The following is a 15,273-nucleotide window of genomic DNA, read 5'->3' as shown; positions in this document are numbered from 1 at the left end:
TAGTACTGAGCTAAAAGCATAGATTGTATTTTGAGCTGTCTAGTACATAAGAGCTCTTTCAAGAGCAGATGATAATTAGTAGTAGTTTCTGGGCATTGGCCTTTTTGATAATATCTTGATGCAGCTGGTTCATGAAACTCCATCAGGACAGGATGGGGAAGGAAGAAGACTGTCACAAGAAGCCCAAAGTGGAAGGTGTTCACAAGAATTATGAGGAGCTACTGTAGGCAGCCCAAGTAGTGCCTTGGGTTACAGTAAGTTTGTTCCTCTTAAAAGGGAAACGCCTTGCGCTGTCATATGGGAGAAGTTTGGGTTTAAGGTGTGAAAGTTTGTGGGTATCTATATGACTCTTTCATTTCAAAAGACTATTGGCAAACAATGTGAGAAGACTTCTGTTACATTTTCTTTCACTTAGGCTTTTATAATATATTCTTTAATATATAGAAAACCTCCCCCCCCACTTTTTTTTTCCTTAATAAATCAGCAGTGGAGGGAAAATGTTGTTCTGGACCCCAGAGTAATTTCATTTGTTTTGTAGCTGATCCAGTGGGAAATAGAAGGCAGCCCAAGTTCCTGGGGCAGAATAAAATGAAATAAGTAAACATTTTGCAAAATATGTTAAAAATTATTAAAATATAAAAAGAACAAAATGTTTACATCTTTTTCTTCACTGCTACATAATGAATATTCTGCTAATCAGCTTTTCATGAGAAAGGCTTGTGTCACAAACCTAAAGGGCAGTGATGCAGATAGAATGTATAATTTAATTTTATTTTTTTGTTTCAATTTCTTTACAGGGAAAGATGTGTTTGAGGCATTTTATAAGAAAGACTTAGCCAAAAGACTGCTGGTTGGAAAAAGTGCTTCAGTAGATGCTGAGAAGTCCATGTTGTCAAAGCTTAAACACGGTAGGTGTCTTCAGATGTGTTCAATTTGTATTACTTTTTGGCATGCAAATTTGGAATCCCTATTTTCTCATGCTTTTAAGAAGTGACAAGCCAAATTTTAAGTAATAGCTGTTCAGCTCTTAAATATTAAGGGAGGATGTAAGTGTGTGTGTATATATATATATCAGACCTTTCATTATGCTCAGCTGACTTCTTAGGTATGAGACTGGAGTATTTAATATACCTACAGAGGAGCAAAATCCTGAAAAGGTACCTATTTGTGGGTGCTCTGTAACCTGGTAAATGTGGCTCAGCTGTCTCAGATTAAGTGTTTATCACTAGTTCTGTGCTTCTTTGTAATTATGGGATCTTTGCTTTCTTTTTGTGTGTGTGACAGAATGTGGTGCTGCTTTTACCAGCAAACTGGAGGGCATGTTCAAGGACATGGAACTGTCCAAAGATGTCATGGTACAGTTCAAGCAGGTACATTAACTTTTGTTTGTATGCTAAGTTTTTCACAGTCATGAGGAGGCATTTAATGGTGCTATCCCTTGGATTAAGCTAAAATTAAACAGAATAGCTTTTGAGCAGGTCCTAGTAATAGTGTCTACTTACTGTTCTGTTTCTACAACATAATTTATTTATTGTATACAATAATTTTATGATTTTATTTTATTCATTTTAAAGTAAGTCTAAATACCACATAGTAATTTAGTTGACATCCTTGGAAGTCTGTATCTCTTCATTCTGGTAAACTGGTACTGCTCTGATCAATTTTTTGTGAATGACCCACACCAGAGAAACTCCCTGAAGGTTGCTTAGTGCACAGAAACTATGAATATCTCAGCCCCAGAGTTTCCAGCTTGTTAGTGACCGATGAATGCTTTCAGGAAATACTGTACATGCTCACCCTGTTGTTGCATTTCTCTCTGGGTACTTGTTTTGGGGCCTTACTGAAGTCAGGATACTGGGTTAGAGACCTGACCCAGGACATCACCTGTAATAAAATACTGTAGTGACTCTTCTGGCCCAGATTTTTCAGTCTGGCTTGACTGATGCTCTACTCCAATTATATAAAAAAAGTTTTGTCTAACAGATGTAGAAGTCCAAGGGGATCCTTTTGACTTTACAGTCCTTGCCGTGGCTTCTTTTCTTTGGCTTTATCTGCATGTGATCAAAGCTTGTTTGACCTTAGCATCCTGTATAGACAGAGGTCTAGAATATTTCAAGGCATGTTGATCTTTTCTTTGTATTCCCAGCTGCTTGCTGTGTTTTGAAGTTGGGGAAGTGGTCATTAGATAGTTACTCAAAATCCTGGTAGAGCGTGTCTAACCAAGGTTGTGGCCTGTAAGAATTGTTGTTATACTAATCCTAAATTTCTGACTTCTAATTTAGTATGTAGATAGTATATTTGAATAATTTTTGTCTCTTGTGTTTTAGTATATGCAGAACCAAAGTGACCCAGGAAATATAGACCTGACAGTAAATATATTAACTATGGGATATTGGCCAACTTATACACCTATGGAAGTCCACTTAAATTCAGAGGTTCGTGTTTAAATTCTTCTTCTAAATACACTTTACCAAATGAAATCATCATCACAGAGTGCATTAATGACCTTCATTTAAAGTTTTTTCTGCTAGATATCTAAGGGGCTTATGTAATTTTAAGGACTCCAGAATTGCAAAAAAAAGAATGTAGTGGATAAAGTCCTCTTTTTTCAGATGACTATTTTACTCAGTGTGGGGTTTTTTTTACCTGTATAATAATAATATCATTGCCTTACTTAGCATTGCAGTCAGCTACTTAAAAGTTTGCAGTGGGTCAGCTCACCTTAATTTAGTCAATCTTTAACTACATTGGTTAGGCACTTTGAACTAGTCAATAGTTATGTTTTTGCAAGTTCCTTTTTTCAAAGATCCTTTGTCTGTTCCCTGCAATGTATCATACAAAACCAGCCCCTACATTTAAAAAGTATTTGCTTGAAAAATGATTGTTTCCAAGTTGATAGATTGTTGCAAAGCTCCTTTCAGTAGCAGTTTAGGTTGAAATGTGTATTTGGAGTCCCTGTTTGCTACAATACCTTGTTTGATCAGAGGTGAAGGAGGCACTGCAGAGGCCAGAGGTGGTAATGGGGTTCCCACTCAGTTTGGAAGATAAGGAAGCTTTTGTACACTTGTTCCTGAGGTGTCTTTTCCTCCGTGGCAAACTACTTCTGAAGGGTCCAACCTGAGCAACACATCATAAAAATGGAGGGGTAGAACCCCCTTAGTTGGAAGTAAGAGGGTGTAAAAGGAGTGGCATTGGACTGGAGTTTCATTCCATCCACAAACTACAGGAAGAACTTAAGAGCAGATGGTACTAGCCAGTGTAAAGGTGTGAGATGGATGCTTGTTGTCCCATGACTTCTAGTTCAGATTCAAAGTCAGGGACAAAACCAGTGTCTCTTTTGAGGTTTAAAACCCTTTACAGAGAGTTTATTTTACTGCTACTCAAAACAAGCAAATTAAAAACCCCAGGAAAATGTAGTTATTTTTGAATTGTGGCTTTCTTATATGCGTAGTAGTACCAGTGTACTTGAGAGCAAAATTTTGCTCTTTGGATTAAGTTTTTCCTACAAAAGAACCTATTATGAAACATAAGGTTGAGGAGAATAAAGAAATTACATGTGTGAAATCATTTGGTATCACTGCAAGATACAATGCTAGTGTTTCTTCTCTTTTCTTAACAGATGATAAAGCTTCAAGAGGTATTTAAAACCTTTTACCTGGGAAAACACAGTGGTCGAAAACTTCAGTGGCAGACCACTTTAGGACATGCTGTCCTAAAGGCAGAATTTAAAGAAGTAAGTTTGCTTGCATAATGCTTTGCCTGTTAGGCAAAATTTAAGTCAATTATTTGGAATCTAATCATGTGTTGCATTTTTTATAAAGGTAGTAGCATTTCTGTGGAGGAACAATCACAATTCAGTACTGTTATTTTGTACAGAAAGTAGGCTTTTTATTATTAAACTGAAAACTAACAAGACAACAGTATGATACCTTTTGGTAATATTAATTTGATAGAAATTGTTGCTCATTCAAATAAATTAAATTGTAATAAAGCAAGAAATAAAAAAAAAACACAGCATTTTTCTGTCTGTAATTTGGAATTGTTTTGATTGTAGAAATCCTGGTGATGCTTTTGGTATGCTTGACATAAAGAGACTGAAGGGTGTTAGTCATGTGATGGCTGTGGTTAAAATTTAAGTGCTTGTTGAATGTTTAATGTTAAATAGCTGCACTGTTTGTTCATGTGGTTTTGTTTTGTCTCATGCAGTATCTTGCCTTGTAATAGTGTAGCTTCACTAAGCCACAGCAAAGACAAAAATTCTCGAATTCCTTGAATTCTTTTACTAACTCATTGTGAACATGAGTTAATTACGGACAAATTCACTCTTGATGGCAGCAACACCAAAATATCATATATTGTAATTAAAATGAAGTGAAGGATTCACTTCACTAAACACCAGGCCACCCTAACGAGCTTCTGCTATGTATTGTATTGTTACTGTTAGAGGAGCAAAAAAAAAAAGAGATTTTATAAATATCCTGTTTCCTCAATACTACATTTAGGGAGATTCTTCTGTGTGCCAGGCATTCTAAAATGCATATCCATTCTTCTAGAAATAGAAAAATTAATGTATGCTTTCTGTAACTGTCAAATGTAGGGGGTACAATAGAAAATTCTCTGAATATTACTATTATTTGTTGTTTCTCTTTTAGGGGAAGAAGGAGTTTCAAGTATCGCTCTTTCAGACATTAGTATTACTTATGTTTAATGAAGGAGATGAATTCAGTTTTGAAGAAATTAAAATGGCTACTGGTGTAGGTAGGAAAAATACTTTCTGATTTTTAAATTTATTCATCAAGTGATTGGCAATTATGATTTGGTATGTGAATAATATCTAATTTTATAGAAATTTTTCCCGATTATTAGGACAAACTTTGTGCCAAAAGCATACACACACCAGAAGAGATGAGGAGAACACACTGTGTGTGTTTCTTAGTGTATTTTCTTGGTGTGTAAAATTGACCCTTCACAAAATTATTAATAAGAGCTGTGTGGCATGTGGTACTACTGACAACATATTATATTTACAAAATGTATCACTGCAATTCTTGAAATGTAAGTGGTGATAAAGACTGTTGTGTGTACAGATTATTTTTGCTCCCGTTCAGTTTCACATACTATATTTTGAAAATAATCTTCTGTAGAATGCTCTCAGTTGGGGGTGATTTAAGAGAGTATTTTCAGTTGAACTGTCCTGAGAGCTCACCTGCCTGTTGCCCATTCCTATCGCTGGGGTGCCCCTTCACAGCAGGTCTGATTTGTTCAGAGCAGCACTGTGTGCTGGGTGTTTACTCTGTCGCTGTCTGCCTCTGCACTTGAACCTGAAGGACAAAGAAAGCTGAGGAAGAGTACAGTTTTTTTCTCTTTAACCATCTGCAGTATCTGTCTTATGTTTTTATGTTCCTGGGTGGGTTTTCTTTCCCCAGATTCTTACACACTCTTGAAATAGTTAAAACACTCATCATTACTCTGCAATTTTTGCATCAATCAGCAGCTTATATCCAGTAGTCCTTCACATGTTGAAACTTAAGATCAACCTAATACAGCAGTATCTGAAAGAGTATTTGAGCCCTTACAAGTACTAAAATGTTGCAATATATTTACTGAAAGACTGTAAAATGGGGATACCAAGAATCTTTGCAGTTCAGAATGATGCATTGCAGAAGGAAGTACAGCCTGGGTGCTCCATTGTCTCAGTGTCAGTGCTTCAAGTTACTTAGTCATCTTCTCCCTTAATGGTAAGGAAGCTGAAGAAAATCCATGCCAGTGATAATAATCATCAGGATAGTCTGGAGAGGCTCATTAGGTTGGAGTACAATGTTTACAGAACAAACATATGTTCATGCAAGCCTGATCCAGGTCCTGCTTTCTCATCTTGGACTGCTGTCCCTTGGAGCTGGTATTCTGGCTGCCTGACAGCAACAGATAAAATCTGCTGCATGGAAATCCATTCCATTATAGCACAAAATAAGGAATTCAATAGACTGTTTTTAAGGAAGGTGGCTGGAATTGATAGCTGGGAGCTACCTCTGTGTCATTGCACTGAGCACCATGTCTGTATTTCTCTCCCCTTTGGAGTAGTATAGAAATTTAGGTGGTAAGGACAGCTCATGGTCCACAGGGTTCCTGTGAGGTCAGGATGAATAGCATAGAATCACAGAATAGCTTGGATTGGAAGGAATCTTAAAGATAATCTAGTTCTAACCCTCTGCTCTGAGCAGGGACACCTTCCATTAAGCCAGGTTACTCAGAGCTCTATCCAGCCTAGTCTTGAACACTTCCAGGGAAGGAGCATTCAGACAACCTGGTTGTCTAGTGCCTTGCCACTCTGATGATAAAGAATTTCTTTCTAATACCTAATCTATTCTGTTTCAGTTTGAAGCTGTTCCCCCCTTGTCACGTCAATACATGGTCTTGTAAATTTACAAGTTCCTTTCCATTTTTCTTGTAGAGATTAACTGGCCATGGTTGGAACCATCATCAGCCTCTTTAATGAGATTGTCCCTGGTACATTAGGACAGTGAGAAAATGCATAAACTGTTACTCAGAGAAAGAATGGTCACCTTCTCTCTGATTGTGCTTCTTCAAGATGTGTTAAATCCAAATATATTCTGTGTTTTTACTTGCCTATCAAGAGAGCCTATAGGAGCTGTAGTTTTTACTTCTGTTTCAGAGATTGATAGGTAATTGTAAATTCCTTCCCTTTGGCATATGTAACCTGTGACTTCACTTGCAAAGCTCCAGAGTGTTTTAACAGCAGCCTTGTGTTCGGGCAAAAACACAGCTCAACAATCTGCATTTACTGAGGCTGAAACACACAAAATGTGCCAAATGTCATAAATGCCAGTTTAGCCCACATTGTTTAAAGGGTTTTTTAAAGAAATCATATAACAGTTGGAAGTTTAAAACAAGGAAAAGGTTGCTCTGTGTAAAAGCTCAAGTATTTTAAAAATAGCAATAGTGTTAATCTTTTACTCAGCTGTACTTCAGCACTAGATTGCAAAACCTTTCTTTCAGTTTTTAGGCTAAAACTCTGTTCAGGAGATCCAGCAGATTCAGTCATAATTTTATACTGTGAATAAAGTATTCTAGAGACTGCAGAGGCTGTTTCAATGCAAAATTTTGATACAAGACTTTGCAACATAATTAGAATGTTTAAGACTTTATTTTATCTTGTCTAAATGCTTTTAGCCTTAAATATTACTAGATAAAATTTTCTTCACACACTTCTGTCTACTACTTTCCCATTTTGGGGGAAGTTTGACTGTAATAGCTGTCAGCTCTACCCTCCCACAAAACTTCGTCCTGTCAATTTAGACTTCTGTATTTTTATTCTATTATGTATTTTTTGCTGTGTGATCAAAACACTGATCAAATCTTGAAATAGGTGGCTTTGAGTTTCTTATCATACACTGAGATTTATTTTCCAAAGTCCTGTTACTACTAAGTTTCTGTTAATGTGAATCTTTTCTGAAACTATTTTGGAAGGAAAACTCACTGAGATGAGCCTAAATATGTCTTTTGATGTATATAATCCTGTGCATGCTCTCAGCATTTAACCTGTGGAAGATGAGACCAAGTTTGAAGGCTGTGAGCTACTTCTTAATTGGAACTTAGTTAGAGAAAGTATTAGTATAAAACCACTGGCTTTTCAATTTATTTCTAGATTAATCCCATAAAACTCTTGATGTTAATGTTTTGTTTTGCTTTCTCCCATATTTGAACTCCTTCACAGAGGACAGTGAATTAAGAAGAACCTTGCAATCCTTAGCTTGTGGAAAAGCAAGAGTATTGATTAAAAATCCAAAGGGCAAGGATGTAGAAGATGGAGATAAATTCATCTTTAATGGTGATTTCAAGCATAAATTGTTTAGAATAAAGATCAACCAGATTCAAATGAAAGAAACAGTACGTACTTTTTGCATTCATTCAGTTTATGTATTGTTTATCTACATAGCCCATATGGAAAGACATAATATCTTGGTTTTTTTGCATATAAAGAAATAAATATTTAAATTCAAATATAATTAATTTTTAGAGTAGACAAGATGACTCAGGCAATAAAGACTTTAAAATCACTGAAATTGAAAACAACTTAGGTTGCTTCCTGTGCTTGCAAATTTAAATGGCTATATATTAAACTAAAAGGATCTTGTAGATGTTTCAGTCCATCTTAGAAGTTTCTGTGGTATTGCTGAAGTGTTGGTACTATACTGAATTCAATTATCAAATGTCACCATGTCACTTACTTAGCAGGTAGGAAAGCTATAAAAGTCAGGGTTGTCCCTGATTCTGCAGTGAAAACAAACCTTTTTTGTTGTATCTGAATTCCCATTCTTGACACAAGGTGACATACTCTAATTAACAGTGACTTGTTTCTTTTTTGCCTTTGCATATTAAGTTCCCTGAAAGTCAAACTCGAGTTTGATACAAAATGCTGCTGTATTTGGGCCGTGAAAGTGTTGTGTTTTCTCAAAAATCTAAAGGGAGTTTCTAAGATTTACTTTTATTTATCAAATAATGTAAGATAAGACACATTTTTTCCTTTACATTACCCTGAATTTTCTTTTACTTGCTTTAGCAGTACACTTCAGAAATCACTTAGCTCTTAGAATGCAGTAATGCATGCATCTGTCTCAAAGATAAATAAGAATGCATGAGCTTCATTTTATTGTGAAGGTTAACTATAGAGATAGAATTAATAAAAAGTAGCAACAGAGGGTGATATGATTTGTGGTGTTGTATTGTTCTTTAGGTTGAGGAACAGGTCAGCACAACTGAAAGAGTATTTCAGGACAGGCAATATCAGATTGATGCTGCTATTGTACGAATAATGAAGATGAGGAAGACTCTTGGTCATAATCTTCTTGTTTCTGAATTGTATAATCAGCTGAAATTTCCTGTAAAGGTAACTCATATTTTTGTTTGTCAAACGATCCTAGATTTATCTAAATATATATAATAAATGTTTCTATTCAGCTTGTCTATAAGAGCAAGAAATGTGAAATATCATAGAATTAAACCAAAGATGAAGGTATTGCATGAACAGAAATAAGTCAGAGTATCATACTACATCAGTTATATGCTAAGGTGCATTTCTGTGTAGCTTTTAGCAGTATTTTTTTTAAAGATGTTTGCCTTTGTATTACTAACTGTTATGCTAATCTAATCTTTTCTTGTAGCCTGGAGACTTGAAAAAGAGAATTGAATCTCTCATTGACAGAGACTATATGGAGAGAGACAAAGACAACCCCAATCAGTACCACTACGTTGCATAAAGAAGAAGAAATAGTTTTATTTAAAAAAATAAAAAACCCTAAAAAACAAAAACCAAAATCATCCACATATATCTTTAGGACACCAAATACATATGCTGTTCCAGACTTCCTTTTAGCAGATTTCAGGTTGATGTATATTATTCAAGCAGCTGCATGCACTGCTGTGGAAGAGAAGCAAAATGACATGTTAACTGATCACCTTTGTCAAGACTTCTTACTAATTTTAAATGCCCTGTTTTGTTTTCTTTTTTTTTTTTTTCCCTTTAGTTAAACTTTTGTTCTCTTGGGTTCTTCAAAATTTAGTTTTACAGTTTTGTTTAACAATGTCATTGAAGTTGGATGGAAAGGTAAAATCACCTGTGTGAGAAATACTTCTGTCATGGATGCAAGTCTGGTTTCTTCATTTAGGTGTTCCTAACTGCATCCACAAAGTCCCTAAATGCTGCATTCTTTAGCTACAGTTACAACTTGGGTAACTTTTTAAAAACCCTTCACTGATGAACATATATGTACAAGCAGTGTTGTTGAAATACACTGAAGTTTTGCACCATGAAAACCCTTAAGCTTATTTTCAGTTGATTTTCTTTCAAGTTATTACAAACTTCAGTCTGGTTTGGATAAATCAGGTTTTGAAGTGAGATTCTTGAAGTGCCAAGAGGACAACTGCATTCATGTGTGTACTGAGCTGTTGGATTATTTAGCTAAAATATGGATTGTTCTATTATTACTACTTCTGCTGGCAAAGATTAGATCTGAGTCAACAAGGCCCTACCTCATTTTAGGGCAGCAGGTGTATTTCACTGTTTCTGTAATTGCCGTAACATTTAGCTCTGCCTTGAAAATAACATCCAGGGAACCTACTGTACAGCGTGCTCCACTTTAAGAAAACAAAACCTTTTTTTAAAAAAATACTTTTATGGTCTCAACATTGGGAAAGCATAGCATAGCTTTTTGTCTTGAAAGACTAAGGACTTTGTGAGTACTTTGTTACATATTGTACATATGTAAGTTGATTTGAATTAAAGAGTGAAAGACACTGTAGATCTGTTAGATAACTGTAACTATAAGGAAGACACTTTTCTGGTAATACTTTGCAAGACTGTTTATTTTCCTGATTTGTCTACTGGTATGTTTCATTCTGAAAAAGAGATACCAAAGGAGTTTTGATCACTACATAAAGGAGAATTTACCTGAGCAATATTTTCTTGAGAGATACCTTACTAAGTTTATGTAATGTGGGGTTTAGGCATCAATTAAAAGGCCACTTCTTAAAGTAAACAGGGCTATGAGGTGACAATTTGTGGAACTACATATTAAAAGTCCTTATTCTGTCCTCTGGTGTTATTAATTGTATTGCATTCTGAATTATTTTTGTTCCCTTTGTGTTTGGAAACTAAACATGTTTAGTTTATTGTATTTAAAGCATATTTAATATTATAATTTAATGTAGACTTATTTTAATATTTGAATCTTCAGTTAATGCAAATAAAATCTCTGATGCATATTAATTATTAATTTCTTAGCCTTTGTGAGAATGTGGCACTTCAGTTTATTTTTGAGGTTGGTTTTCTAGTGTTATACCATTCACTCTGTAGTGCACTTTTTATGTATATGGAAACCAAAAGGTCCATCTTACCGGACTTCTAAACCCAAAAGGAATATGTGCCACACAGAAAGGTAATGGCCAGAGAGGCTTTAACCACACTGAAAGCTGGCAGTAGTGTGCAGTAACTGTTAGGAAGCAGTGAGAATGTCCTGCCTGCCCCTTCTGAACTCAGATGTTCTGGTTCAGTAGTTTTAAACAATAGCTTAAAGGAGTGGTGTTATCCTGAAGATGACGGAAATGGTTTTGCCTCAAGAAGCAATGTTAATTAAAACTGCTGAGATGTGCAGTTTTTCTTAATTGCCACAGACTAAGGGCTCTTCGGCCACGTTATTTTGGTCTAGCAATTAAAAATTAATTGTTCCGCAGCAGTGGAAGTTATGAAGGCTGTTTTCTGTGCTGTATGCCCTTGGTACCCAACTGTATCATCCCCTGAAAATAACCTCAAGCAGCAGTACTCAGAGGGGTTCTCCTTGGTTCTGCCTTTCTGCTTGTGGGAGTGGGGGTTTTGTCCCTCATCTAGCTGCTCATCTCTACCCATCCCCTTCCCCCCCTGAACCCACAGAGAATGTCATAATCCCTGAAGACTTTGCCAGACTGGTCTGCAAGTGGCTTCAGAGGTTCAAAAGCTTTGGGAGAGACTGCCAGGCCAGGTAATTGTGACTCTTTTTCTCAGGTCCTCATTTTTAATTTGATTTCCTCAAATTTTTCTAACAGGGACATTTTGTGTGCTAAACCAAACAGGTAAGCAGTTATTTTATGAATCAGCATGGGATTCACTTCTCCATAGTGAAACAGCTGCATTTGATTGCTTTTCAGTAGCTGGTGATGGAATTTGGCTGAGCAGTCTGCCTCAATCAGTCGGTTCTTTGCAGTCACATTGCCTGAGTGTACCTGTACCCAGAGGGCTGAGGTTGTTGAACATTTTTTCCTGGAAGATCACCCAGTGTTGAAGAAGTTGGGCAGTAGCTAAGTAACAGATGTCCTGTATAGAGTGTCAATGTTCAGGTATGTCAGGGAAACCTGGATCTTGGCAATTCAGTGTCCTTAGAACAAATTCTATAGCAGCTTCTATGGAATCACAAAAATAACAGCAGGAGCCTGGATACAGCTGAGGGCTCTAACTTATCCAAACATATATTATAAGCATTTAAAAAGCAACTTTCCTAAATGTGACATGCTGTTACCTGGCCCAACGTTTCCAGAGGGAAAGTGACTATGAGAATGTAGATTGGGAGCTGACTTAAAAGCGCTTCCCAAGCCTGGCAGTTCCGGCTCTCCTTAGCTCTCCAGCCAAAAGCCTCCTTTCTGCCCTCTCCTTGGGTCTTTTATTCTTAGTTCTGTATTTTAGCTTTCCCTGGATTCCTTTATCTGAACCTGGGCTTAGCGTTTAACTCTCTTGATCTGCTGCAGCTTTTTTCATCCTTTCTTTGTGCTATATATCTTTGAAAAAAAAAAAAATTACACACTTTTAGGTAACTTCAATGTCTCCATTTGTTATGCTGATCTACCTATGCACTGCTCCAGGCAGGGGGGCTGAGTGCCTGGGAAGCTGCCCAGTGGAAAAGGACCTGGGGGTGCTGGTTGGCAGTGGCTGAACATGAGCCAGCAGTGCCCAGGTGCACGAGAAGGCCAATGGCACCCTGGCTTGTATCAGCAATAGTGTGGACAGCAGGAGCAGGGCAGGGATTGTCCCCCTGTACTCAGCACCAATGAGGCCACACCTCAAATTCTGTGTTTGGTTCTGGGCCACTCACTACAAGAAAGACACTGAGGGGCTGGAGCATATCCAGAGAAGGGCAGTGGAGCTGGGGAAGGGTCTGGAACACAACTCCTATGAGGAGCAGCTCAGGGGGCTGGAGTTGTTAGGGCTGGAAAAAAGAAGGCTCCAGGAAGGGAGCCTTATTGCTCTCTTCAACTGCCTTAAAGGAGGCTGTAGCCAGGTGGGGGGGATTCCTCTCTTTTCCCAGGTAACAAGGAATGAGAGGAAAAGACCTCAAGCTGTGCCAGGGGATGTTTACACTGGATATTAGGAAAACTTTCTTTACTGAAAGGATTATCAGTCACTGGATCAGGTGGTCTGAGGAAGTGATGAAGCCACTATCCCTGCAGGTGTTTAAAAGGCCCGTAGATGTGGTGCTTAGGGACATAGTTTAGTGGTAGGCTGGGCAGTGCGGGGTTGCCAGTTGAACTCAGTGACGTTTGAGGTCTTTTCCAACCTAAATGGTCCCATTCTGTTTGTAGGTTTATTACCTTTGGCAGAGATGTTCAGGAGAGTGGACTCTGTACCATGAACTTGGTTAGCCATTCCTAGCAAGTCTCTTCTGAAAGGAAGTAACTGTGTGAAGTCAGGTAATACTCAGCAAAAGGCTACGGGAAAATAGTCATGTTTTGTGGAAGTTCTTTCCTTGTAAAATCTCCTAGCCTGTACTCTGTCTCCCTTGCTTGTACTCTGCCTTGACCTCACAAGACAGTTTTTACTGTAGTAATGACTCCTAACTCTCCTGGGTGTTTCCCATGAGCAGCCCAATCTGCCTCCACAGCTCTGAGGGAAGGCCAGGGAGTGCATCGTGGTTCCTATCTGGGCCTGTGAGCATGCTGGATGGTCAGCAGCTCTGTCAGATGAAATGTGTAGTGGCTGGATATGGACCATGTTTCCTTTCCCTCAGTGACAGCCCGAATCTGGACCTCCAGGCTGTGTATATAGCAGCTTTTACAGAAGCTTTAACTTTGTTTGTTTATGTCTTCCCCTGCTATCATGTTTGATTGATGTCAGCCAACAAATTACCAAGCAGCGGGGCTGATGGCCAGCACGGTTGTGCAAGACTTGATGCATTTGTCTAACAAACACCTGGTAGTACTTGTACTGAAAGGAGGTGGAAATTGATATGGTGCTGTCTCTGCACCATTAATAAAGGCCCAGTGAGCTAATGATCCACATCATGGAAGGTCAACATCATTCTCTGCTGATAACCTTATGTTCTTTATTTACCAAATTTACCCACAGTATTGTTGCTTTATGCAACTTTTTCCCCCCACCCCCTTTACAGATGCCTACTGATTTTCCAGCAGGGAGGCAGAATACTGCACACCAAGTTTAAACCTGACCTTGGGCCTCCCTCCCCATTTATCTTGTGGCAGACTTTGTGTTCCACAGACCTTCCTCCACTCCCAGTGCAGGTTCCAAAAACAATGATCCAAAACGAGAACAACCCATATCCCACCTCCATTACCCTCAACCCCTCTGCAGATGAGTCATTCAAACACTTGACCAGAGCTGCTTATTATGTCCTTTTTCAAACTAACTTCTGCTTTTGGCAATGCATGGAAAGAATAAAGATTGCTAGACGTGTTGCAGGGAAAAACAAACTTAACTAAAATAATACATTACTGTGTCTAAAAATGACAGGTAAAAATGCAGCATTAAAAAAGAAATACGTATTTACAGCAATAGCATTGAAAAAGAAAGGTAGATCCCCATGCCAACCTAAGGAGCAACTACACTTGTCCAGGATGTTTTGGGGAAACAGGAACTGTGAGTGAACTGAGACAAACAGCAAGGAAAGGTCAAGTTCACAGCAGCTGAACTGGACTTTAGAAGCTGGGAGTAACTAAATTGCATTTCAAATGGGTTCAAAGCAAAAAAGTATGAAGGCAGCTTGGGAGCAGAAATCATTCTGCCTCAGAGATGATGAATCTGGAGCCGCCTGTAGTGAGGAGAGGGAGTCCACAGCAGTCATTGTGAGAAAGCAAGAGGCACACTGCTACTAGCACACATTCCAATCGTACTAGAAACAGGACTGCAGGAGCAAGATACAGCTTCTGAGGTTTCAGATGAAGTAAGCATACCCCGAGCAGTGTGGATAAAAGAGAGCATTGGATTGCAAAGTGATCAAATAACCTGGGCTGTCCATCTCCATTACATCTCAGAATGTTTACAAGCTAACTTCACCTTCTTTTCTGGTTATCTCAAAAAAAAAAAAAAAAAAAAAGATTCCTTAACAACCATTAGACATCTGAAGCTGTGTGAAATTGCAATTTTTATCCATGCAAACACACGTCATTAGCAGTCCCTGTTTTGTCTTAGAACACACGTGACTCATATGTATACCTGGGTATATATAGACAGAACACTTCAGAGGCAAAAGACCATCAACTTCCAATGTTCCAATGTTTTTATACAGCTGGGACTGAAGTAATTCTGTGCGAGACGACTATACTGACCTTAGACTGCCTTAGACTTAGTGGCAGGAGCCCATTCTGGCGCAGCACACCGCCCGGCGGCACCACCGGCACCTGAACCAGCTCCCCTCAGAGCGGCCCCGCTCTCGCGAGATTCCCCCCCCCCCCCCCCCCCCCACCGCCGCTGCAGTGCCCCGGCACGGCTCACGT

The 15,273-nt window shown here is 38.3% G+C and overlaps 1 protein-coding gene and 1 long non-coding RNA gene across 3 annotated transcripts in view; one reads left to right on the top strand and one right to left on the bottom strand.

The window, feature by feature from the left end:
• The window catches only part of CUL4A (cullin 4A), a 32,250-nt gene extending 21,464 nt beyond the window's left edge, over positions 1–10,786 (top strand). For both annotated transcript variants that reach the window (XM_059839648.1, XM_059839650.1), the window contains 8 exons: positions 798–908; positions 1,285–1,370; positions 2,328–2,435; positions 3,620–3,733; positions 4,653–4,758; positions 7,736–7,908; positions 8,756–8,908; positions 9,183–10,786. In XM_059839648.1, coding sequence (XP_059695631.1) covers positions 798–908; positions 1,285–1,370; positions 2,328–2,435; positions 3,620–3,733; positions 4,653–4,758; positions 7,736–7,908; positions 8,756–8,908; positions 9,183–9,278 — 947 coding nt within the window. In that variant the 3' untranslated portion in view covers positions 9,279–10,786. The remainder of the gene's footprint in view (positions 1–797; positions 909–1,284; positions 1,371–2,327; positions 2,436–3,619; positions 3,734–4,652; positions 4,759–7,735; positions 7,909–8,755; positions 8,909–9,182) is intronic.
• On the bottom strand, positions 2,822–15,216 carry LOC132323881 (uncharacterized). The gene is made up of 3 exons (XR_009485445.1): positions 15,106–15,216; positions 5,207–5,321; positions 2,822–3,117 (listed from the first exon to the last, which is right to left on the bottom strand). It is a non-coding gene; the product is annotated as an uncharacterized LOC132323881 (long non-coding RNA).
• Between the last annotated feature and the right edge of the window lie 57 nt (positions 15,217–15,273).

The sequence above is a fragment of the Haemorhous mexicanus genome, chromosome 2 (genome assembly GCF_027477595.1).
Source record: "Haemorhous mexicanus isolate bHaeMex1 chromosome 2, bHaeMex1.pri, whole genome shotgun sequence".
NCBI lineage: Eukaryota > Metazoa > Chordata > Aves > Passeriformes > Fringillidae > Haemorhous > Haemorhous mexicanus.
This window is presented reverse-complemented; position numbering and strand designations above follow the sequence as displayed.